At 41.7% G+C, this 25,030-nt stretch overlaps 1 protein-coding gene across 4 annotated transcripts in view; it reads right to left on the minus strand.

The window, feature by feature from the left end:
• The window catches only part of vti1a (vesicle transport through interaction with t-SNAREs 1A), a 117,031-nt gene that overhangs the window by 22,027 nt on the left and 69,974 nt on the right, over positions 1-25,030 (minus strand). For 2 of the 4 annotated variants that reach the window (XM_030754878.1, XM_030754879.1), the window contains 2 exons: positions 16,727-16,797; positions 12,752-12,824 (listed from right to left, as the gene is read on the minus strand). In XM_030754878.1, coding sequence (XP_030610738.1) covers positions 12,759-12,824; positions 16,727-16,797 — 137 coding nt within the window. In that variant the 3' untranslated portion in view covers positions 12,752-12,758. The remainder of the gene's footprint in view (positions 1-12,751; positions 12,825-16,726; positions 16,798-25,030) is intronic. The other 2 variants (XM_030754876.1, XM_030754877.1) reach the window with 1 other exon arrangement.

Below are 25,030 nucleotides of genomic sequence, written 5' to 3' on the forward strand. Positions count from 1 at the left end.
AAATCCGACCTATTGAGTCAATAGAAAGCGACACATCGCCATTAAACCAGGGACATTCCTTCCACAAATGAAGCTACACAATCCCACCGTTGACACCATTATTTGACAGGGCTTGTTGTTATGGTCGTTCTCTGCTGGACTAATAGCTCTGATAGTCTTGGCCTCGACCACGACCTCACAGCTGCCTTTGTCACTGAGCTGGAGGAAGGCTTGCCCATCGCTCCGGGCTACAATGATACTGTTCATGGCACAATAATACACTGAAACACTGAGCAACTGGAATGCAACCCAGTGGTTTGTATACCTACAATTAATTGACTGGCTGTGGCTGGCTTCTTGAGGCTTAAGCTGAAATATGCTGCGTAAGAAAGACAGAGAAATAAAGCACAACATTGCTGTACAAATTAAATTCATAACAAAGCTGGCATCACCAATGAATCTTGAAATTCACAAATGGTTCTTCTACAACAATTGAATGATTTAAATGTGCTAGTTACTGTGTTGTTTGTAATACCATCTCCTCCCAATTCTCTAGGTCATAAGTAACCAATCAAAATCATTCTTAGATGTTTGTAAGCCCTTAACACCTCAGCGTTCCTTTCAGTATTTGTTTTTGTATATTTTTCCCTCTTTGCGACCCACTGTCCTCTGGCTGTGGTATCCCTCACTATTATACGCTTTGCTAACATGGTGCTTTGCTTCAGCTCTCTACCTCAGTTGCAACCAAACGATGTAATTAAAGATTGGTGAAATGAAACCAGTGTTTAGAAATGGTTTATGGCAAGTCTGTTCTCAAATGTTATACCACAGGGGAACTTTTAGATGGGATGGGTGTGCATCAACGTCCTGTTAAATAAAATAGAGTCTTGGCCCAAAGACTCAGACAAAAAAGGCTAAAAAGAAAAAAAAAATCTAACCAACAGAACCTCGATATGAGCCAAGTCACAGGGCGAATGCAGCGTACGATAATAATGCAACGGTAACAGTAGGAAAACATTTGTTACTGGCTGGAAAATCAGGCTCTTCGCATGTGTGTGATACTGAGTGATGCATTCAGGTCAGCTGGGGAGAATGAGGGGATTGGCGGGCTCCACAAACAGGCTGGGAAAGTGACACCAGGATGCTAGGCCAAGACATCAATGTCCTCACAACTTCCCTTTAACAGTGAAGCAATGTTAGCCCTGGCGCCATCGGATACAGGGCGGGGGTTAAAGTTTACATGATGGCTGACAGGATGTACGCATGTAACTCAGCAAACAGAAAATAAACAAAGTGGTTCTAAATGTTGAAATGCAATGGTTTTCAGGGGTTTAAGTGATAATTTAGAAAGAAGTGGATATTTGTGTAGGGGGGTTATGAAAAAAAGGCCCCATGTTGAGAAGCTTGTTTGTCAAATCAACTAAATGCTTTGTTTTTGTCAGTTTTGTGCAGAGTTTGACACTACAAGACTGTTTGCAAACTCTTCTGCTTAAAGTGGAAAGCTCTTCTCTGCTCACTTAAATTTGAGTTTAAGAGGTGCTCCTCTGAGCATTGCTAACATACTGACAGGTCTAGAAGTCATTTCTAGCCCAAAAGGCAACTTACACCAGTGTCATATGGACACTTCCAAATCTTTCAATGCTGTATGAAGGACCGTGGGTAACAGTTAAATGAAAACCATTTATATCTTCATTTATTCAGAATTCTTCAAGGAAAGCAGAGGCTTAGTTGAAAATGTACTTACTCCCAAAAGCAAAATGGGCAATTGAAGTTTTGGATTGAGGAGCTAATGTGCATGTATGTGGCTATAAATAATATTGTGTTATAATCACACCAGGGGTTGCAGTAATAAAAATCCCACCAAAAGCTTATCTGCTGCCAGAAATAAAAAAAAAAAGGAATGGGGAGGGAAAACAACTGATATTTTCCAGGTTTTCAGCTCATCTGTTAGCAAAGCCGTTCACGCTCAGACAGATCACGATGGGATGATGTTGACTGCGGAGGTGCAAACTAAGATCCCTGTCGCCAAAGAGACGTGAAGATTGTGGTATAAGTGGTGAAGTCTTCTCTAGAGCTGGCAGCAGGCCTGGCCTAGCACCAAGGTGCCCAGCCAACAGCTCCTCTCCTCTGTCACATCCCCTCCTCCACCTCTTCCTCTACAGCTGCCTGGATGCCAGTCTGCCTGGCTGGTGTGGTCCAAACAAGACACAGCCATTGGGCCAAAGGGGCAATGGAATTGCTGCCAGCTGGGCCAGCACTTCACGGCCGAGCACCACTCTCCAAACAAACAGTGCAATGGGCCGCAAGCCACGGGCAACATGGAACCTGTCATTACCAGCCGTGCATTGCTGGTTCACTCCCCAAAGCTTGAGCCAGGCCATGAACGTGTACTGCACTTGACTTCAGCACATTTCTCAGCCAGAATTTGTCATGAGAGAATCCCTTTTCAAAATGATGCTATATGATCAGCATATGTATGTAATTACCACTTAAATGTTATTTTGATTTTATAAAAACTTTGAGTCAATAAAATATAATGAAATCCATGAATGACAGGTTCAAATTTGTTATATACAAATAAAAAGCTTACAAGTAGAACGATGCCTGCCAAACAGTCTCTCGGATTAACTGCCTACCATCTAATTACAAAACATCTAGAAAACTTCCTGTAGTCCCAAGGCTAAAATTGGACTCTATGGGCATAGTGCCTCACTGGGGTTTTCTCCAGCGATCAAGACTTTCTGGCATGTGTCTTTCTCCCTTACCATTTTGGCTAAAACATATGATCCTTTGAGGAATCTATCATGAAAAAAATGACAGTTTCAACATCACAAAATAAGAATGTGTCTGTCTGTAAGGCTTGTTTGAATTCATTGTCCAAGCACTCCTTTCACTGGAATGCACCACAGGGACAAGAGTAAGGAACAAAACAACCTGCGTCACAAAGTGACTTTGTCATGTGCTCTACATTGAGACAAATAGTGTTTCAGAGCATGTGAAACAATAATTCAATCTACGATCTCAATACAAAACTACACAACAGATCTCCCATGCCTGAGTCAGTGTCAAAACTTACTAATTAAAATAACTATGGATTTTTTCCCTTTTGTTTTTGTTTCTTTGTCAGATACAGGGTCCCAGATAAGGATAAATTAAAAAATGCTAAGTAAATATCTGTTTAGTTTTAAATTCATACTTAATTCTTTATCTCTCTATCTATCTAGAGACCTGAGACTGAGTGGTGACTCGATGTACCCCACCTCTTGTCCTATGATAACTGGGATATGGGCTGAACATGGTTCTCTGCTGACAGTTTGTTGCCAGACCGTAAGGAGGATCTGCACTTTTTATACTCAATATTTTGATCTTTGATGTTTTTACACACTTCTCCCATTCTTGGTGAACTTCCCTGCTCTCTTCCCTGTTCCAACCCATTGGCCAACCAATCAGCCGAGTTTGTTGAATTTTTGGAGGACTGCACAGAAGCACATTTGCCTAGGTTGAAAACCCTTCTCCATAAGATCTCCGTAGGGAAATACCCACGCACACTGTTAAGAGGAAGGAAGGAAGGAAGGAAGGAAGGATGTTTCTATCTTTTCCATATCAGGCAAGAGCTCATGTTAATTTGGGTCAAAAATTGGCCAATAAGCATTTGATTTACTTCTATACTACAAAAGCTGACAAAACACTGCAGAACTAGAAGGATAATTTAGTCTTTGTGTTTTATTTCAGTGCAGTTAAGCATAATTCTACAAAAGTGAGAATGTTCCTTTAACCCCTACTGACTTGCGAACTATTAAAGAGATGCAATGCTAGATGACTTGAACGACAAGGTAAAATTTCACTTTGCACTTTGTCATTTCTTCTTTTGTTTTATTTCTTTTTCAATTCTAAGACAGTTGTATTGTGTCAGCAACAAATTGAACAAATTTTCACAAGACAATAGAGGGGATTCAAAAGAAATTCAGTCTGAATTGTTGTGAGGTGGTAGACTGCAATGTGAAACTGGATTTGGCAAATAAGATATTTTCAAAGCTCTGCTTTCTAAAGTACTTGTCAAAACTGTTGTGTTTTACACATCATAGAATGCCCTTCACAGCAAGCACCATCAAACCAAAGTAAGGGATTGTTGGGTGGGGTCTGTCCTTTAGCCTTCTAGCCTTTGGGACAGGAAAGTATAATACAGCATAAAGTCTATTTTTGTGTTTTGTATAAAAGCACCCAAGGTTAGATGCCTTTTGCTTAGAAAAGGGACCAATTTGTTGTTGAAGTATTGTGACGGAAGCTCCTGATGCCTTGTCTTGCAACCTTTTCACTTCCTTGAAAAAAAAGTGGCCCTGTTTTTATTGTTTTGCCCATTGTGATAAAGAGGATCTTTTATGCCATCACCAACATGGCAACAATGTACTGCCTTTGTTTCATTGCACCATCCTGGGGGGGCGGTTAGGATGAGATACAGACACGCAGAGGCACAGTAAATGATTGATGGGTTAGAAGAAAATATTAAACAGAAAAAAAAGAGTCCAAATTCAACATTTGTAAATATTTCAAGCTCCTGCACTCCAACAAAGAGAGATCTGAGGGGCAACACAATAACAAAAACTCTACTTAGCCATCTATCCTGATGCAAACACAACCTAGACAACTGTTACTGCTGGAATTTTTGCTGTTTGCAAGAACTGCTGTTGCCTAGTGCTTGCTGGTTTTCTCTTCATAACATTATAAAGCCTTGACCTTACCATGCTACATTCCTTGAGTTGACTTATAAATAAATATGTGTGTAAATGTGTGAATAAATCTGTGTTGAGGATAGCAATGTACCTGGCAATCTTAAACCTTAAGGCCCAGTGGCTGTGCTTTGACATAAGGTTATCAGTTCTAATAATATTGATTTGATTAATTAAAAAACACAGATACACACACGCACACGCACACGCACACACGCACACACACACACACACGCACACACACACACACACACACACACACACACACACACACAGGAAGCTACAGTAATCTCTTTTCATTCTTATGCCCTTGTGTGTTTAGCCAAGAGAATGGACCGTGCAAAGACGATGAGAGGAAGAGTTAAATAAGAGCTGACTGAAAGCGCAGGGACAGAATGAACGGTGCAAGTATTTGGACAGGAACCACTTTAACCTGGCAAGTAATGCAGACCAAGAGTAGCTCATCATGGCAAAGAGACTGCATGTCCTGGCACGGATCAACACAGAATAGTAAATTAAATGAGCGAGTGTATTGCAAAGCTATAGCAAACAGAACTGCCCGTTTACATCCTTGACACAAAACCTGGCATCTGGTGATGCAGTGGCATTCCATAAAATTCCAGGATGCTGCTGCATACGATGCACAGAAGTATCCACAATAGCTAGTTGGGAGGGAACAGGAGTCAAAGTAGAGACAATGTGATAGCTTCTAATTGCTTCAAAATGTCCTGAAGAAGGCCCCCTATTATCTATTTAAATCGGCTAATAATGGGAGGCTAGGAGGAGGAGATGGAGAAGGGGGAGGTGGATGTTGAGGGGGGAGGCTAGGCAGAGGGTGAAAGCTATCCTCTGCGCTGCTGTCGCCTCATTATTTTCCGTCTTGACGGACGCCCGCGCTCAACCCCTGGATGAATGGCCCTGTGCTGAATAAGTTATCGCCAGACACACAAAGGAAAGAGTGCGCTCCACAAACAACACAGCACTACTGCAAAGCATGAATCTCTTTTTCCTCTCCTCCTCAGTTTTTTCTGCCCCCCCTCAAACCCATCACCCTTCCCCCTGCTCCCTCTAGACGAAAGGCAGGGCCTGCCACAGACTGAAATCTCACCTGTAATTTCTACAGAAGCTCTCAGTAGGTGGGGGAAAAACATAAGGGATACAATAAAATAAAAGGCAGGAAGGATAAAGGCATCTATGTTTGCTGAAAAACTATATACCTGCATTCCTTCATTTTGTTTCATCTGTCCTTTCTGTTTGTGCAGCTCCTCAATAAAGACAGGGACCTCCTTTGGACAGCATCTGAAGGTGTCTGAGAGGATGTTTTTTGTTGTTCTTAAGACAAGGCCCGCAGCATGATCACTGAAAGTGTTTTGGTTTCATCAGATCTTTAGTTTGTTTTCTTTCTCTGTTGCCTGAACTGCTGGGTCTTGGCATAACAAATCAAGATTACCTCTATACAGTGTTCCCATGGGGGGGGATTGTGTGAGAGAATTCCCTATAGCCGCTAAATGGGCGCTATAGGGATTAATGACACAAGAAATGGCCCATTCCCAACGATTATGGAGACGATGTGCTCTATAACAGTCAATTCCTCTCCCTTGCTATCACTCAAAAGTAGAAGTGGAACTTTTGGACAGGAGAGCCTCTTTCCCCTCTGACGGGGAAATCAGAGGGTGCCGTGGCCCGACAGGCGCTCGATGGCAGATCAAACAGGGCGGGTACCCTTGGAGTGACACCTGGAGCCACTTCAAGGGATGAGAGCGCCACTGATCTCCAGTCATCTCGTCAGAACGACAGTCTGTCAGGGTTAAAGAAGGGGGAAAAAAGAAGCTCTATCAGCTAGGATGGTATGAGAGAGGTTGAACGAAACATCACCTCAATGTCATGGATGGCTGACCCTAGAGCATTTGGTGAAGTGATAGTGCACAAGACTGTGGTTTTGTTGGGATGCTGAAGAGTAGCAATAGTTTTGGATACAGCTTAGAACTAACTGTGCACATAAAACAATCTGATGATATACCAGTAGAAGCTTGTTGTGCTTTGATTGCAAATGCAATCTACCTTAAAATTTATCAGAAAGCATCCAGCATTTATGAGATTTAAAGCTAGCCGTCAGCCTCAACTCCACCATTTTTGCATGATTTGGTCTCAAAAACAAGAATTTCTTTCCTATCACAACCTGAATAACTAGAATTCACCTATGTCCTGAACCACCGAAAAACAGAAGCCCGCTATGGGCTGGATAATAGAAAGAAGGCAATATGTATGGAGAAAAAGAGGGCTTTGGCAGCCAGTTAAGCGAGTCAATCCTCAACAGACAACTGCATCCCTTATAAAACAACAACACGTCTTTGCCCTTGTCAACAACGTCTCCCTCTACAGCCCAGGCTTCTGTGTGCCTTTTTCTTTCTGCAAAAAACGTCCCATCAGCACTCTCTAATGGGCAAGGTGTAGGAAGAGAGAAAAAGACAGAGATGAAGCAGAAAGAAGACAGAAAGAGAGAGCGAGTGAGACAGACAGAGAGAGACGAGAGAGAGAGAGAGAGAGGAGAGAGAGGAGAGAGGAGAGAGAGAGAGAGGAGGAGGGAGAGAGAGAGAGAGAGAGAAGAGAGAGAGTGAGAAAGAGGTGGTAGTGGTGCTTCTGTGGCTGAGGAACAGTGAGTAATGAGGCTGAGGCGCACCCTGTCAGTGTCCCAGCAGCAGCCTGCAGCCACAGAAACACACACACACACACACACACACACACACACACACACACACACACACACACACCCACACACACACACACACACACACACACACACACTAAGAAGCATCTAAAAACAAGACTTTATCTAACATTCAAGATCTACAATGTAAATACTTGATGAAAATAAAAAAGTCACTTAATATCAAAATGTATTGAACATTATTTTGTCTAGCTTTCTTATATTCATAAGAGGTGCTTGTTTAAAGCACTCAGTATGGTATCTCACGAATTCTGTTTCATCATTTTCTCTCTCTGCTGCTGGATGATTCTGGATTATTAAGACATTGCATCACTTCTCCAAAGCCATGAGTGTAAGGTGAAGGTAAAAAGTCCAAGTTCACGGATGTAGAAAACAACAGCACGGGTGCAGAGCTGAATTCTGTTCTGCAAATATATATGCAGAAGCACAGTGTTTACATCTGCCTTAAGAAACCTGTTTGGCAGTAGTACTGAAATGTCTCACATAGCCAAGAAAGGTCCCTTCGGGTGCTACCTGGCGTTAAAAGAACCTACTAACACCAAATACCTTCCTACAGTAAGCTAACATGCTAGCTCTAATCTACTTAACACAGTCGACAGCAGCTGCATTCACCTTGATATGGGTAAAGTTCATCTAGTTCAGCGGATGAGGTGGAGGCACATACTGTTTATTCTTTGGCACTTTGCTTGTTGCCAGAGCGAAATGAGACTGGACATTAAAAAGAAAACACACACACACACACACACACACACACACACACACACACACACACACACACACCACACACACACACACACACACACACACACACACACACACACACACACACAGAAAAAAAAACCTCTATCCCTGGAGCAGAAAAGGCCAGGGATAGAGGTGACCCATAGGATATAGTACTAAAAGAAAAGGCGGGGGGGGGGTTGTTAATGATGCCAAGCAGAACAAATTGCAAAGCAAAGGGAGTCTTTAAATGTAGTGCATGGAATTGTGGCTGCAACACTGAGAAGAGATCAGAGAGGTTAGGATCCACTGAGAGTGATCTGCAAATCTCAGGACAAAAAAAACCCCCGAACTTTAAAAAAAAAACAAAAAAACGCTTGGCTATGGCTACAGTGAGGAGAGTTCAGCTGTAATACAAAGTAAAAAATAGGGCAAACATATCTTCCACAAAAGAAATGGAATATACTCCAACACTGCTGAAATTTTAGTCTAAGAATTTTAATGTCTGTAGGATGCTACATATATGAGAACATAATAACAAAAGTCGTGACACTGTACCACTGCCAGGGAACCCGCCACACATTTCAGTGCAGTTTTCCCTCTGCCCCCCCCCCCCCCACCCCCCCCCCCCCCCCCCCCACCCCCCCCCCCCCCCCCCCCCCCCCCCCCCCCCCCCCCCCCCCCACCCCCCCCCCCCCCCCCCCCAACACAAATAAATACAATAATAATAAAAATAATAACATGGAAAAGTGGAGGAGAAAATATCTGACCCATTTCAGCAACAATTAAAAATTAAGCCTTTTTTTTTTCCCAACTTCATAACAAGATCTCAACACAGCTCACTGACAGAGTTAAAATCCATTATTGTGTGACCCAGATATCCCAGTAGTTAATATTTACACAGACAGACACAGAAAGAGATGGCATCTCTGCCAATAATAAACAAAGCAGCAGAACTTTAGAGATCTTACAAAATAAAATAAAAAAAATATCCCATTCTCCAGATGCTTTTCTGAGGGCATGCACTTTGGTCTCTTGGCTCAAGATATTGTTGGTTTAAAAAGAAAAAAAAGAAAAGAAAACTTTCCAGTGAAAAACACAGGCAGAAACTTTTGATTATCCTACAGGCAAGGATGAGCTGTAAATATTATTCTCCTGCCAATTAGTCACTTGAATAGGTTTAGACCAGGTTCAGAGGAACTTCACTATAACAAGACTCAGAGGGTTTTTCTGAGTAAGCTGTACTGTATTTTGTACTGAATTTGCCACATGTAGCTAAAATCAGAGAGATGATTTCAGTCACACATTAAGACATCTTGTGAAGGCACAGCTCAAAAAAGGAAGTAAGAGTCTTGTTAAGAGTGTCGTGGCATTAGCCTGTGAGCTAGTGCATCATCTATGCCCAAGCTTATAGGCTGATCTCTTAATCAGTGTCCAGAGAGTGCATGAGTCCTCTTCTGAAGGCTGAAGGCTCTGTCCATCCTGCCTGCCCGTCACTACTGCCAGTCCCAGCCATGAATATGGAGCTGTTCTGTGGCTGGGAGCTTGCTTATGTTTTCTGTCTGATATCTAGGCCCCATTCCATTTCAAAGGGAGGTCCACCCGGGGCCTTGACTTTTTGATCTGCCTGGCGACTGAGTCGACCACCTGCATGTGGGATCAGCTGCCAGCGAGAGCAGACAACCCCTCTGCTTCAAAATATACACACACGCACCCCCTTCGCCCTCCCTTCACTGCTTCATTGCCCTTCACTGTGTCCCCCTCCTTCCGTGAAGCTGCTAGGAGCCCCAGTGGCCCTAACTGGGTCTGGAGCTGCATCCCATTCCCCCATCTCTTCTGACCAGGGCGAGTACGGTGTTAGAGATGCTCAGTATAGCAGCAGGAATGATCTTCACGCAGTCATAGGAGCATTTTGTATTTATGAAAGGCCACAGTGTCAATGCAGCATGGAAACAACAAAGGCTTTATCAAAAGGTCTGCGGCCTCTTGTAATCAGGGACAGTGAGCCGCACTGTGAACTGTAAAACCTCCCAAAGCTGTAGGTGCTGCGTGCACATATATATCAAACTCATTTTAAATCTTAGAGTAACTAAGCATGAACAGATGACACCAGGACTGCGTTTTCACTTGCAACACTCGTTATAAGCCCATGGACACAAGCAATTAACAGCACCTATGCTACTGCCATTGAGGGGTAATTAGTATGGGTTTCACAGTCAGAAAATGTAACAACTTATTTTCAAACAAAGCCACAGCTATTTGAGATGTGTGTCTTCTGAATGTTTTTTTTTTTACAATAAGTGATATTCACACAGTCTAAGTTAATTGGCTTTCTTGAACCATGACAGCTAGCTTAATGAGTGTCTAATTGTTTCTCAGCTGGGGTGATAGCCACCAGACCAGAAAGACACTTCAAGAAAAGGTGCGACTTTAAAAAAAAAAAAAAAGGACACGCTTCATCTTGTTGATCACAATAAATCCCTTTGTCGCTGCACCTACACACTCAGCCTCTAGCAGGGCCAAAGTTTTCACTGTTCATAATCAACTCTAAAATGCTGCTGTATTTATGTATCTGCTAACTAACCATGATTAAAAAAAACAAAAACATGTTGTCTCTGTATGTCTGAACCTTTTGGCTTGAACTAAAACAAAATATCAGCTTTCAAAATGAGATCATTGCTGCATTAAACAGAAGAGAACGACAACAAAACGATTAGACAAAAGACGGAATATTCATCAACCTGCATGAGGATTCGTGTCCACCTCTGGTTTGTGCGTGATCCTAATACGCACCAGCAATGGTTTACTTCACTCATCTGTGCAAGTTTTTACATGCTACACAACTACTGCCTGCTGTTGCAAACAAGTGGAGAATGACAAAGCAACCGATTGCTCTGACATCGAAAAGAAATACACTATTAATCAAAAAGCAAGAAAGCAGAAAGGGGGGGATAATGAAATGAGTTAGGAAATGGGGAACAATTTCAAAAGGGGGTGGGTGGTGGTGGGTGGTGGTGGCTGGTGGTGAGGGGACATCATTTAACTATCCTTAACTTAGTTTTTGCTCTCAGTTCTGCATCTGTAGTTATAAATGCTTTAAACCTATAAACTGAAAATAGAAAATTAAAAAAAAACTGCATTATTTTATCAAATAGTGACTAAAAAAAGAAAAAAAAAAACTCTGTGTATGTTGTGGTGCTCCCATCAAGTAGGAAGGCAGGCAGTAGTCGAAGAGGTTCGCAGCCGGGCCTCACTTTGGAAAGCCCTCATAAATCCTGATTTGAGAGGGGCACTAAGCAGAGGAGGGGCTGAAGAGTAAGTGGGTGGCAGCATGCCTCTTAAAATGCTACGTCTGATTAAGTCTTCCCATTAGGTGACAGCTGAACTTTAACATTAATATGATAATATTGAAATAAGTGCATGTTATTTACTTCAGCACCAGCAGGGCTGGAGGGAAGGAGAGAAGAAGGAGGAGGGAATGATGAATGATTTCTGGACAGCTCTGTCTGGGGTGACAGCCAGGCGAACTGAACCCCCCCCATCCAAAAAAAAAAACACACACACACACACACACACACCCTCATCCCATAATCAGGCTTGACAAAATGGAGACAATGCAGAAATCTGGTTACAGTCGGCGTCACAGCCCTTCTCAGGCCTTTCCTCTCTAGTATCTGCCGGCCGCCTGCGAGCCACCCCTCCAAATTGTCTATGGGCACTGAAGCATCTATTTCAATTGGCACTTCCTTCCTGCCCCCAGGATTTTACATTTAGTCTGTGTCATTTACATATTACTCTTAATCAAAATCCACAGCGGGTGACAAGGAGGGAATAAAAAAAAAAAGAAAACAAGAGGGAGCAAGAAACAAAACCATGGCGTCACGGTTCAGGGGTAAGCACACACTTTATGAAATGGAGATGTGACAAGACATTACGGTTTGTGTGTGCGCTCGTGTTACATTGTTGTGTGTGTGTGTGTGTGTGTGTGTGTGTGTGTGTGTGTGTGTTGTGTGTGTGTGTGTGTGTGTGTTAGGAAGCAGAGGCACAAGATAATGCAAGGCCTATTGAAATATTTGCGTTTGAATGTCTGTGTTTGTGTGGTTGTTGGGGGCTGCCTTGTGAGTGAACTAGCACGCCAGAGAGACGACTGCAGGATGGATATGGGCTGTAAGTGCATTTTGTGAAAAAACAAAGGCAAAGAGAAGAAAAGAATGGAGACATGTACAGCGCGCACTTGTCTCTTCCAGCCTTTTTCGCAGACTGCTGTACTGGGCTATTCTTTTTCCCAGACACACATCACATTTAACCAGCCAGTCACACAATTTGTTTAGTTAGTTTGCTCAGCGATATAATTTTGACTGTCAAAACACATAAAGATCATATGGTCACTTAAAATTATGAGTTTTAAACTGCAAGTTCATGTTGATGAATATCAAAAAGAAGTTAGACATAGAGAAAAGCACCTGCTAATGACCACGGGAGATTAAGTTATTAACTATACTATTCACTTTTAAATCTTTTAAAAGTTTTTATTCACAAACTCACAGCACTGTTAAAGCACTTTGCATATAAAGAGGTGCAGAAACAGTGTTCCTACCTGCCTCTTACCTTCTCAGCATGCCGGTAAGGATGCGGGAACTCTTGCCCAGGTTGGCATCGGTTTCTCTCAGCTGTTTGGGGGGGGTGGGGGGGGGGGGGGGGGGGGTGGGGGTTGAAGGACAGGCTTTAGTTTTCATTCTTAACAAACAACTGAGCAATTTCAGTTTAACACACTGTATCAATAACCGAAGCCATTTTATTTGATTATTTTTTATAAGAATCGAGACAGAAAGACTTCCACAGTTCCTCTTTCACTCATGAAGAACACTCCATGAAACTGACTGCTCATGTGGTGCAGTGGTGTCTAGGTAGAGCTTGCAGGTGGCAGCACACATGATGACCGCTCACTAGTGTTAAATGAACTGGAGTATTTCTGTGAAATCTGACACTGAAGAGGACTTTGTGCTAACTGACTTTGTTATCACACGTGACGCTGACGGATGATGTCTGGAGCTGTAGTGCATGTGTGAAAATGGCTTAGATGAAAAATACCACAATTAAAATATACAGGTCGTAGCATTTTAAATTAACAGTCTGGTGAGTGTCCACACTGCTACCGTAGATGCAGTTTCATCCACATTGTTTTTAAAACCAAAAACATGTAAGACTGAAAATAAGTATCACAGCATTAATGCCATTGATTATTACTGTATGCTTGTGCAAGGTACTATTGCACTGTACTACTGGCCTTAAGGCAAAGCGCAGAAAGACATCTTTACAGGTTTGACACACCTTTTCACTTAAGTTTGTTGCGAGCAGGGGAGATGCATGGGAGATCCTTTGATTAGAAGCTTGCTGTCTTACCTTTAAAGGTACTGGTTTACCTGTCAAGAGACCACCCTCGGCAAAAACCCCCACTTTTAGACAAAACCAATGAAGAAAAAAAAAAAAAACTACACCACAATTTCAGAATTGCTTTAAAAAGCTACTTATTTACCAAGAATGAACAGCTAGACTACACATAAGATTAATGTTTGCTTCATTTGTTGCAGCCCTGTGTCTATAAACTAGTAGCACTGCAAGCTGTTCAATGACAGGAAACTTTAAAAGGAGCAGATATCCACTTAGTAGGACATCCCATTTGAATGGCCTTATATTCATCTTTTTCCTTATATTCATCTTGCTCTGCAGGAAGATGAATATAAGGAAAAAGAGTGAAAGGAGCCTTTACTTTTTAAAGTAGATAGCAAGCACTGGGAGTCCTTGAAGGCACCCTTGAAATAATGATCATGGCTACTGAGGACTAATTGCCCTGGATATTTCCTTTTTCTTGCTCTATTTTTACTTTTTTCTTTCTCTCCTGCCTTTTTTCCCCTCAGGGGTCATAGGAATGTTTTCATCTAGTCTCTTGTCAGGTTGTAGCGATTTTCACAGGGAGAAGGATTTTGGCAAAGATGTTGCCAGCAAAGTGTGAGTGTAAAAGTTAAAAAAAAAAAAAAAAAATGCTGACACTGCACTGAGTGAGCTGCCACTAACATCTACCTGTAGTCGCATTTCTTGAGGATGACGGGGGAGCATGGGGAATAGTGATTGCAGAGAGTTTCTCTAAACAGTCAGCAGGGAGTCATTCATCTTCGTCTTTCTCTGAGATAACTGCTTTCCCAATAAAGTCACTCTCTCTGTATGCTTTCATCAGTGTATTATGCTGTTTTCTTTTTGCTTCTAATTCTTCACTTTCACATCTTTTCTACCAAAACTCCCCTTTCTCTGCAACGGTTGCAGCCACACTCTTTTTTCCTGTTTGTTCTGGCTCGTCCTGCAGTCATCGCTCTTGCCTGCAATTCATCCTCCTTTCCCCAGACCTCCTTTACTGCTCCTTTCTTTCCTCTTCTCCCATCTTTCCTTCCTACCCTCTGGCAGCCTGGGGCTGGTGTGATGCAGGTTGCCAGAGCCAAAGATACATGTGGTACAGGGTGGGAGGTGGGGGACCTGGGGTTGGGCCCTCTGCAAAGACACAAGTCCAGCCGTTGCCTGATGTCTGCCTCTACCCACAGATCTGTCCCCTAGACACTTCACACTTTCTCCCAAAATACATCTCTCTCTGAATCATTCCTTCTTTCCTTTTCCACCTCTCTCCCTCTCCACAGCCTCTCACCAATCGTATGCCTTCCTCCATAACCTGAATGGAAACCAGCTGAAGTTTTAGGGTAGTCGAGTATCTAAAATTAATCGTGGCTGCGGCACGAATGAGAAGATCCTGTTCCTTGAAACCCTTTTTTTTTCCCAGCACTAAAGTAGAACAATTTCTAAAGACACCTTTATTCAGCTTTGAGGATTAAAATGCATACACATGCTGTAGCTATTATCACAAATTAAAGCTAATTTGCATACAAAATTTTAAATAAACTCTGATCCGTATCGTTTAAAGTGCAAATAGAAGGGCATTAAGGGAAAGAAAAGGTAAGAGGCCCTTGAGGATGAAAAGTGCAAATGCAAACAGAACATTTAATTCCTTTTAGAGCATTAAAGTTTGTTAGCTCACCGAGTATGACAATTCATTTGCCCGCATAATTAATCCTCTTCAGATTACATAAACTGTGCTCTCAAATGACTAAGGCCATGCTGTCAAAATGCATGACTTCACCTCATTTATTTTCATTTAAGTAATAATGAACTGTTGCCACTGAAGTTTACAGCTTGCTGTGACAATTCTGAAACGTTGTTATGAAAAAATGTTAAAGGAGCAGTGTGGAGGCCAGGTTTTACTACTAAGGCTCTCACAATGCCGTCTATATTTTACTTTATTTTCTGAATTTCGACACTCATTCTTATTCTTGTATTATGCATTTAAAAAGACATAAATTACACATTTTAGGAAGCAACCATTAAAAAACGCCCCCCTGCTACGTTTCAGACCCTGCGGTAGCCTTGAGATTGGTTAAAAGAAAAATTCTTCAGCCTACTCAGGTGGTTCTGATCTGAGCACGCTGCTCTGACCCTGCCTTGAAACGTTCTATTGACTTCTATTTGTACAATAAAAGCAAAACAAAGGCCACACCTCCTGCCGAGCACTGGGGCTTGTGTTTGTGTAAATTTTGTGTTTGTATGTTCGTGGGTTTATTTATGCCGAACATTTTCAAATTCCATCTCTTAATGCAAAAGAGCTGCTAACCGGCCCTTCCATCATTGTGGCTTTACATCTTGGTTTTTTTTACTTAACTTTTGCCCCACAAACTGCCTTTAAAGCCTCGGTGTGTGTGCGCGCGCGCGCGTGTGTGTGTGTGTCTTTGTGTACATATGGTGAGGTGGTTCAGCAGAGGAGACTCATGGGAAGAATGGAGAGAGAGAGAGAGAGCAAAAGAAAGAGAGAGCAGGTACTCTCAGTAGACGCTATGGACCGTTTTGAAAGGAGATGTTTGATTTCCTTTGAAATCTGCTGCGCGAGGCCCAATGCCATGTTGTGATCTTTAAGCATTCTGCGTTGAGGGGGCCAACAGGGCTGGGCCCCCTTCCTGTGTTTGGTCTTTTCTGTCTCTGCCTACCTGTCTGTTTGGCTGACTGTACGTAAGGAGGGGCAACACCACTCTCTCAGGAAAAGTCGGAAGGACAGAGTGAAACGGCAGAGGAGCACAGGAAAAGTGCAGGAGGGTGGGCGAGGAAGGACGGCAGGTGGCAAAGTTAACCCCATTTAAGTGAGAGGAAGCAAAGGGAGAAAGTAAGCCGCATTTCAACATTTTATCACTAAAAAAGCAAAAAAAAAATTTAAACTGTGAGCTGACGGCAACAACTACTTGAATGCCAAACACTGCCATCCATAAACAGGCACACGGAGCTCCTTCTTATTATATAACTCTGCTGACTTAGTGCATGACCAGGAGGGTGTATGTCACAGTTGTGTGGGGCAGCTTTCATTTGTGTGTTTACTTGAGAAGCCATACAAAAGTGACAAACGTTGGCTGTAACAGCTTACTATTTCACAGACACGTGTTAGAACAGAGGCACGAGTACGCGCAGGTATCAGGCGTGTACTCACCCTTTCTCTAGCTCTCTGGATCTTCTCACGGTCACTGTGCAGGTTGGTAAGGATCTCCTGCCCCACTTGTTCTGCAAAGAAACATTCAGCATGATAAGATGACAAGTTTAACCGTTGCACCATGTAATAGAATGAATCATAAAACCAATGAGTGATTACGTGATTGCAAAAGACTTGAAGTGAGTGCAAAATTAAGATTGGCCTCTGCTGGCTTGCACTCACTTTTGGCTCTAATCACACATCTGTCAACCATTCTCACCGTTTTGTCCCCCCCCCCCATCTGGACGTATTTAGGTGTGGTAATATTTTTACAGTGTATACACAGACACTGCTATTTAGGAGTGTCAGACAGGCAGACAGAATACTGCAGCTGTGGGAAGTGTTGAACTTTCTTAAGACGCTGAAGTAAATCGACATGAAGTTCTAGACAACAATATCCCAGCATCCAGCCTGCCAGTGGGGTCCACTCTGCCAATGCAATATTCATTACTCCTTACTTTTTTAAATGCCTCTCGTCAGTTGGAGATGTAAACACATTAACGCACAGTTATAAAACATCCCCAACAAGGCACCTGACAAGCTTGTCAGTGGTCACTGTCATTTTCCTGTCCCTTGGGTTGGGAATGAGAAAAAAAAAAATAAAGTGGGGGAGATAAAATAAGATAAACCAAATAAGATGCCCCCCACCACTACTAGAAAAACCCACCGGTGCTATCAATGTAACCATACTGCTAGAGCATTAGTGTTTAAAAATAAGGGAGGCAGAGGATGAATCAGGAGAAAAAAGGGGGAAAAAAAAAAAAAGTGAAGAATCTTTGCATGGATCAAAGACAGGCTTTCAAGCGCACCAAACAAATCCGGAATAAACAACACAGTTGCTGACTGTATTACACTACACAGGTGCCGCACACCAAAGGGCCCACGTGCTGAGCGCCTGTTTGGGGGGAGCAGTGCAAAAATGGGCTACATCTGGCAGCGAAACAAGAGGGAAGAGAGAGAGAAACAGAGAGGAGAGAGGCATAGAACGGGATCAGGGAGAAGCAGAAAAAAGAGGAAGCATTGTCAAATGAACGACATTCGTCTCCCATTCATCCCATCCCTTTTACCCCCTCACACTGTAACTGACTCAAATGTGTCTCTTACTGCCTTCATTAATTTCTAATCTGGGAGGAGACAGATTGAAGGATACCCAGATTAAACAGTGCAGTCAGACAGTCACATGTGACAAATAGGCCAGATTAAAAGACTGAGCGCAGGTATTAATAACCATAAAAATACAAGCCCTCCCCGTCCCGAACGGAGAAGAACAAGGGATAAACAGGAAAGGAGTTGAAGTGGAAATCTTCTGTTAAAGAGACAAATAAGCACATCTATCCATCTCTGTCAGGGCTGTGGCTTTTTTTTAAATAAATGAGTGTGACAGGCCCTGCGGCAGCAGAGGGTTTTTTTTTTTTGTTTTTTTGATGGCAAGTGCATTATTGGAAAGGTTTACAGCGTGTAAAAAGATGGATGAGGTAGTGGAAGAAAAGATCTCCTAAGACTTTGTGCTCCAGGTACTTAGCAATTATTACAGACACTGTGCATGAAGGTCGGTTTTGTGATTATAGTTTGAATGTTTAGGTCTGCTACCTAAACACTGCACCTAGAACCAAGTCTGTTGTAGGTGCAATGAAGAATAATTTTTCAGTAGTGCCCTTTCTACATCTATCCATGCACGTTTTCCATACTGACTACCTACAAGTGATTGGCTGTCCTTGACAAATCAAACAGCAGCAGAAGAAAAACAGGAAATCACAATATGTGCTTTGTTTAAGTTATGTCCATTTTTGTAACCTTGCTGGAAGGGAGCTAGAATGCACAACCTTGCTCTAAGGAGGAGTCTCTCTTATGCCGTTACACAAGATGTTCTGCTATTAAAAGAAATCAATATGTTATTACAAGAAAATGACATTGAAGGGACTGCATAAGCTCAATCGTGGCATTTTTGATGGATAACCATGAGCAGAGTTGCATCAAATCTTTTGTGGTCACTAGAATAGTATTTTGAGTTGTTACGATTAACATTTCACATGACTGTCAAGTCTAATTCCAGCCCTCCAAAATTTCCCATCATTGGTTTACGAGTTTCTCCCACTACAATGACTTAAGAGGCATACACATCATCTCCCCAAAGAATGCATTGTGTTGATTGGCTATCAAGCATCCACCCTTTCCTTACTCATTCTCTGGCATCCATCTACACTTGCATTAATTCCTGCTGACTAGTTCAGTGTAAATCTTCATTAGTTACAGGGAAAAACAAATGTAGGAAAATAATAAAAGGGGGGGGGGGGGGGGGGGGGAAACTCCTATTTTGTGACCTGCATTGCATCTTCATCATATACTTTCACCCATAACTGTCACCACTTGTGGAAAAAATTCAGCAAACTGGTCCCTCCTGTGCTATTATCTGAGCTTTAAACTCATGATGAAATTACCTTAAATTGCATGGTAGTTTATTCTGACTTTTGCAATGTTGACATATTACATATTAAAATGTGTATAGGATGTTTAACTGCATAAAATCTAAATAAACATCCAATTTATGACCATGACAAATATGGGTTATTAAAAAAAACACACACACACAAATAAAATTGTACAGTTGATAAAAACAAAACCGAGAGGCAAAATAATTCACTGTTAATGCTCCTGACTTAATGCTCGTTAGTGTTAAAATATTCCCCTCCTGTTTAAACAGCTATTAACAATTTAAATAACCCTGGCCCAGAGGCCTTGCTCTGACTCTCTTGTTAAAGATCCCCATCCCCCAAAGGTCCATTTAACAAGCCCATTATTCCATTACATTACATTTACATCAGCACCAGAGAGCCTTAATTTAACTTGCTCCTGTAATGTAACTGTAGAAAATAATTAGTATAGAAAAGTTGAAGCCACAAATTAGACTGAGGGGGAAAATAATGTCTGTATTAGGAATTTTCTCCTTTAAATACATGGAAAGACTATTGACATAGCAGAGCCCTCTGTTTTATCACAGCTTAACACTTCAACCTTTTGTTAAGAATTACATGGCAGTGAAAAAACTTTTTTACTGGGTAATTAGCTTTACTTGTGCATGATGTGTAAGGAAATGTTATCTACAAAGCTTGAAAAAGACAAACATAGCTGGAGTAAGATATTTTGTCTACTCCAACTCTTGAACTGACTGTATGTTTCCACTAGTTTGGTAATAGACTTTACCACTGAGAAAACCTGCTAGACAACACAATTAACTACTCAGTAAGGACTAGCAGCAGAGGACCCTGCAAACCCTGTGTGTTCTTGTACCGAAAAGAAAAGAAAAAAAACAAAATACATCAGGCATAAACTCTGCAAAATGTGGAGAGAATCACGGCCAGGCAGTGCCCTTTCTCACATGTAACACAACAGATGTGTTGATAATTTTTTTTAGGCAAGGCTGCTACCTGAGTAGAGCATACAGTTAGCAGGGCGCGTAATGTGGATGTGCTACTTCAATGCCTGAAGGTGGGTGTTCCTGATGTTTGACGGAAGCTAGTCTTGTTCATGCCAACCTGCAAAAGTGACTATATCACTCTCTCAGGATATTTGCATCGCATCATTTCATTGGCCAACACTCGCATTAGAATAAAAGGCGATTTCATTGGCTGATGCCTGCACTGGTGTTTTGAAAGCTGAATTTCTATTAATTTTTAGTCAAGACAGTACAAGCCAACTGAAGCAATGGATCCATAATTCAGTTCATCCAGAAAGTGAATAAGAAGCAAAAGCATTGAAGCCTAAAAAGCATCTGTGTAAATCCTGACTGCAATTTTTTGTGACCATGCAAACTCATCCGCAAAGACTTTATATTACAATGCACCAACAACACATGCAATCTTCAGGCGGGCTTCAAATAAGTGTAACAGGAATGACTACTCAGCCGTCTCCAGCTGTCTGTGTTCACAACAGACTATAACTGCAGGTTTATTCACTCACTGTTCTGTTCCTATGATAATAGGTAATATCTAGTAAGGTTCGGGGCAGATGTGCATGTACAAAATCCAATATAGACATCATCCATGCAGCCTGTATGTGAGTATGTCAAGGAAAAGAATCTATGTATATGGTAAGATCCCAGACGGATAATCTACTGCACAAAACAAAGCTGAGGGTTTACTAGTTTGTACTAGTATGTCTGTCTTGAACACCTCACAGTGCAAGTGATGGCAGTGATCACTGATACGCATTCTTTCAACACCAACTGATTCAGGGTGGGCCTAAACCTGGTCAAGTTTGGTCCAATCAGTTGTCTCGCCCAAAAAATATCCATAATCACACTCACACTAAAAACACTCACAGTGAGCCTCATTCACTAATATGTGCGTAGAAATGTTATTACCCTGCACAAACAATAAGTTTAGAGGCAAAATTACCATCAGAATTATGAAACATACACAATAGGCAATTTTGTTCTTATTACTGTGTGTATGTTAGTAACCAGGAATTATTCTGAATCAATGGGCTCATGCTGTCTGCCTGTAATACTGCCTTGCCCCCATTTCCCTTTATAAAGAAGCACGTTTACCTTGAACTGAAGCAGAGAAAGTAGTTATGACCATTAAGGAAAAAAAACAGCACAAGAAAGATTGACTGATGAAACTGAAACAATAGTGCCCAAGGAGGAAGCCAGAGAAGGCACACAGAGGATGAGGTACAGGAAAGGTAGAATAGGTTCAAAATAAAGTTTAAAGCATTCACCTCTTCAGTTAGCATTTTGTGTTCTTTATATGTAATTTAATAGCTCATTTTATATATTTAACTGACAGATAATCACTTAAGCAATTTGGTGATATCTTAAACTTTAGGGAAGTGTGTCCACCATTTTCAACAAACTGAAGTGAAAGATAAAATAAGAAATAAGAAAATAGGAAAATAAGAAGAAAATCTGTTATATGTCTGTGTGAATAAAAGTCATAAACTGCCTTTATCTGCACATTATGGGTTAAGACAGCACTGCTCATAAACCTAACAATTCTGGTACAGTCCAAACCTCTATAGGCTTCAACTTTCTCCAGTCCATAGACACATTTAATTGGAGCCATCACCTATTTCACACAATGTGCTTCATAGGGTAAACACTGTGTGAGGGCCGTCTCTCTTTCTGTGGTGCATTTTTTTGCGTGCTCCCTTTGTCCCCTGAGCCAAAAGGGTACAAGACCTGACAGTGGTGTGCTCTGAGGCTCAGTTCCTTTTCATTAAGAAGTTGAGACCACTTTTTGAAGGTTACCACACACACTTGTATCCGGACACAATCCATACACTCCAACAAACCCACGGAAACCCATGGGAGGGTTGAGGGGAGGTAAGGAGGGGTCTAAAAATGTTAGACCATGCATTTTCTCTCTCTCTTTCTCTCAAACTCTTTCAGTCACACATAAACACATTTTTACACACACAGTGCAGCAGTCAACTTATATGCCTGTGACTCCCGAGTGAATAAAGTTACCTGTCTTTGTACACTTTTAGAGGAGCTTTTTTAAGGACTTTTCAAGTCTACAGCTGGGGTGACACACTTTCATCACCCCCATCAAAGTTGTATCCACAATGGGATGTATTTGTAATGCTGAGCCCACAGGCCATGAGGCTAGCGCCTTCGCACTGAGCGATAGCTCAAAATAAAGAGGTGCCAACTGCTAGGTCACAGGAGGGGCATGTAGCATTGGGGGGGGGGGGGGGGGCTCAGTGATGTTATGACAGATTACTTATAATAATAATAATAAACTCTACCGAATGTTAACGAGGAACTTCTGTATCACAATGAGAGCAATTTAGAATTTAATAAGAGTTGTAGTGAAAAGAAGGTCACTGTGCCTAAACCTGACTTTTTTTTTTTTTTTTTTTAAATATCAACGTCTTCTAACAGCACAGTACATATGCAGCTTTGGGACACTGAATTTACAGAACATTAGGTACTAAGTACTGAGAAGTCTAAAAGAAGGAATATTCTGGGTAGGGTGAAGCTGGACCATCCCAGTCTATCCTGACTTAGCCCATGCATCGGCCCTTCCCCTTGCATGTGTTTGAGTAGTGGTGGGCAGTCAGGGTGGATTTCTGGGCCTTTCTTCACTCCGCAGGCTCTGTTTTAGTCATCGCCTGCGCCCTGAACCCGCAGAGCTCCTGTTCTGACAAATCACTTCTGATTAAGACAGATCTCTGTTAGTCAGCCACTCAACTTGGCTTATTCATCATTGTACAGAAAATATTCCTCTCTACTCCCCCGTCCCTCCTCCTCCAAGCTCGTTTGGCCTGTCCGTCAGACCGAAGCAAGGCACAAAAGAAATTTCCTCTGCTGTTTAAATGGCTGATTATAGACAATTGGTGGATGGAGAGACGTAAGACCGTCTTAGGGTGATAAGACGCAAGTTTAATGGGTATAAATGACCAGGCCTGTAGGAGAAGCAGCTGGTAATAGAACCATTTGTTTAAGGCTGAACTGGGGTGGAGAGGGACTGAAAGCTACATTTTCTTTCTATTTGAGCTCCCCCCCCTCTTTTCCCTTCACCTCAGCCTCAAAGTCAAATTCTCAGATCGCCAGATTTACATTTTTTTAAACAGCAAAAGTCCCCTTCACCCTCATTCAATGAGAATTGATGAGTCTTGGAAAGGAACAGCTTGTTTTCCATTTATGAAATTACCCATGCCTACATGTCCCTGTGGGACACAGCTGCAGAAACTTTGACCAGTCATGTATTACTTCTCTTACCATGGGGTAGTAACAATAGAATCTGAATATTTACTGTAAGTGTAATTAACAATACAGTTAGAGCATTCATATGCAAAGTTCTACAATAATAAACTACAGCAAACTGCTGTGCCAAGGCATCTAGACAGCCACAGAGCTATTGTATTTTAAATGTATAACAAACCAGATTAAATTAACCTGAACGACAACCCTGCTGGTGGCAAAGGCTGAGAAGCGGGAGGAGTGAGTGGAGAATGAGAGTTCCTACAAGCAATTTGCCTGGACTTAATCAACCAGTCTCACTGAACCATCCAAATGAAAACTAATGGACTGGGTGCTTGCTGTGATTGCCCCACATGCAACAATGTGTAGGAAGGAGCAGTGCTTTCTGAGGTCTTCAATTAAAAAACAGGGAATTTCTACAGACGGCTGGTCAGCTCGTACACCTATTCCACCACAATTCATTGACCTGATTGGTCAATTGCGAAGCTCAAACAGAGCTGACTTATTAATTCCATTTCCATCACTGGAAAGGATTTTTTTTTATGTGTTGATTAAACTTGGTCAAAATTGTAAAAATGTAGAAGTGTAGAATTAAAAACTCATATCCGAACAAGCTAATTGTGTATGCATTATTCATAGTATTGACATTTATGTCACACAATTGTGCTGGCCACAGTGCAAAAAAGAAGTACGTGGAAAAACAAACAAACACAACTACATTAAACTTTATTCAACAACAGTCAAGCTAAATAATAAATTCAAAGTTTAAGAGCTACTATTAAATAATTAGATTTTATAATGAGCTGAGTACCTGTATACATGATGGCGCAGTGGTATATAAGCACTATAATAACCATTATGACCAATCTAAGCTCAGGGTTAGTAAAGCAAATAAAGATGCTTGTCCAGGACAAAAATTAACAGAAACACATTCTATTGGATTTGGAAGACAAATACACTGAGTTCATTTGAGCTCTACAGTGATGCCAAGACTGCATAACAAGGAATACGACTTGTCAGTTGGTCCTAATCAAACACAACATCTTATTTAACAACCTCTACTGGAGTGAAAAGTTTGCCAGTTTGTCGGAAATTGACTCAGGGAAAGACACATGGAGGCGGGGGAAGAATAAAGAGAAAACTTGACGTTCTTCTGGTTTCGTTTTCAACAGTTTAGGAGCGTTAATCATCACATTACTGTTGATTAAAGGCTTTAACGTCTCTAATCAGAAAGTTGACAGGCAGATCAAAGAGCGAAACACAAATTTCTTGCCTTTTAATTATCTGTACAACACCACACCTCGAGCAGCTCGTGCCTGCCTATCTCCTCAAACTCGGTGAAAGACTGCGAAAGGAGATCTAACACTACAACAGTTCATTATCCAATAAAAAATGGGAGATGTGGGGGGTGAGGGATAATATAACACAGAAAATCATACACACATGTACAAACAAAAACTTTAAGGCTTTATGATTAGTGAAGACCTGTGGGGAGGCCTACAGTCTTCTTTATTAACATGTCCTGAATTGGAGCAACTTAATTATGCTTGTCAAAAACG

This window comes from Archocentrus centrarchus, chromosome 19, assembly GCF_007364275.1.
Source record: "Archocentrus centrarchus isolate MPI-CPG fArcCen1 chromosome 19, fArcCen1, whole genome shotgun sequence".
Lineage (NCBI taxonomy): Eukaryota > Metazoa > Chordata > Actinopteri > Cichliformes > Cichlidae > Archocentrus > Archocentrus centrarchus.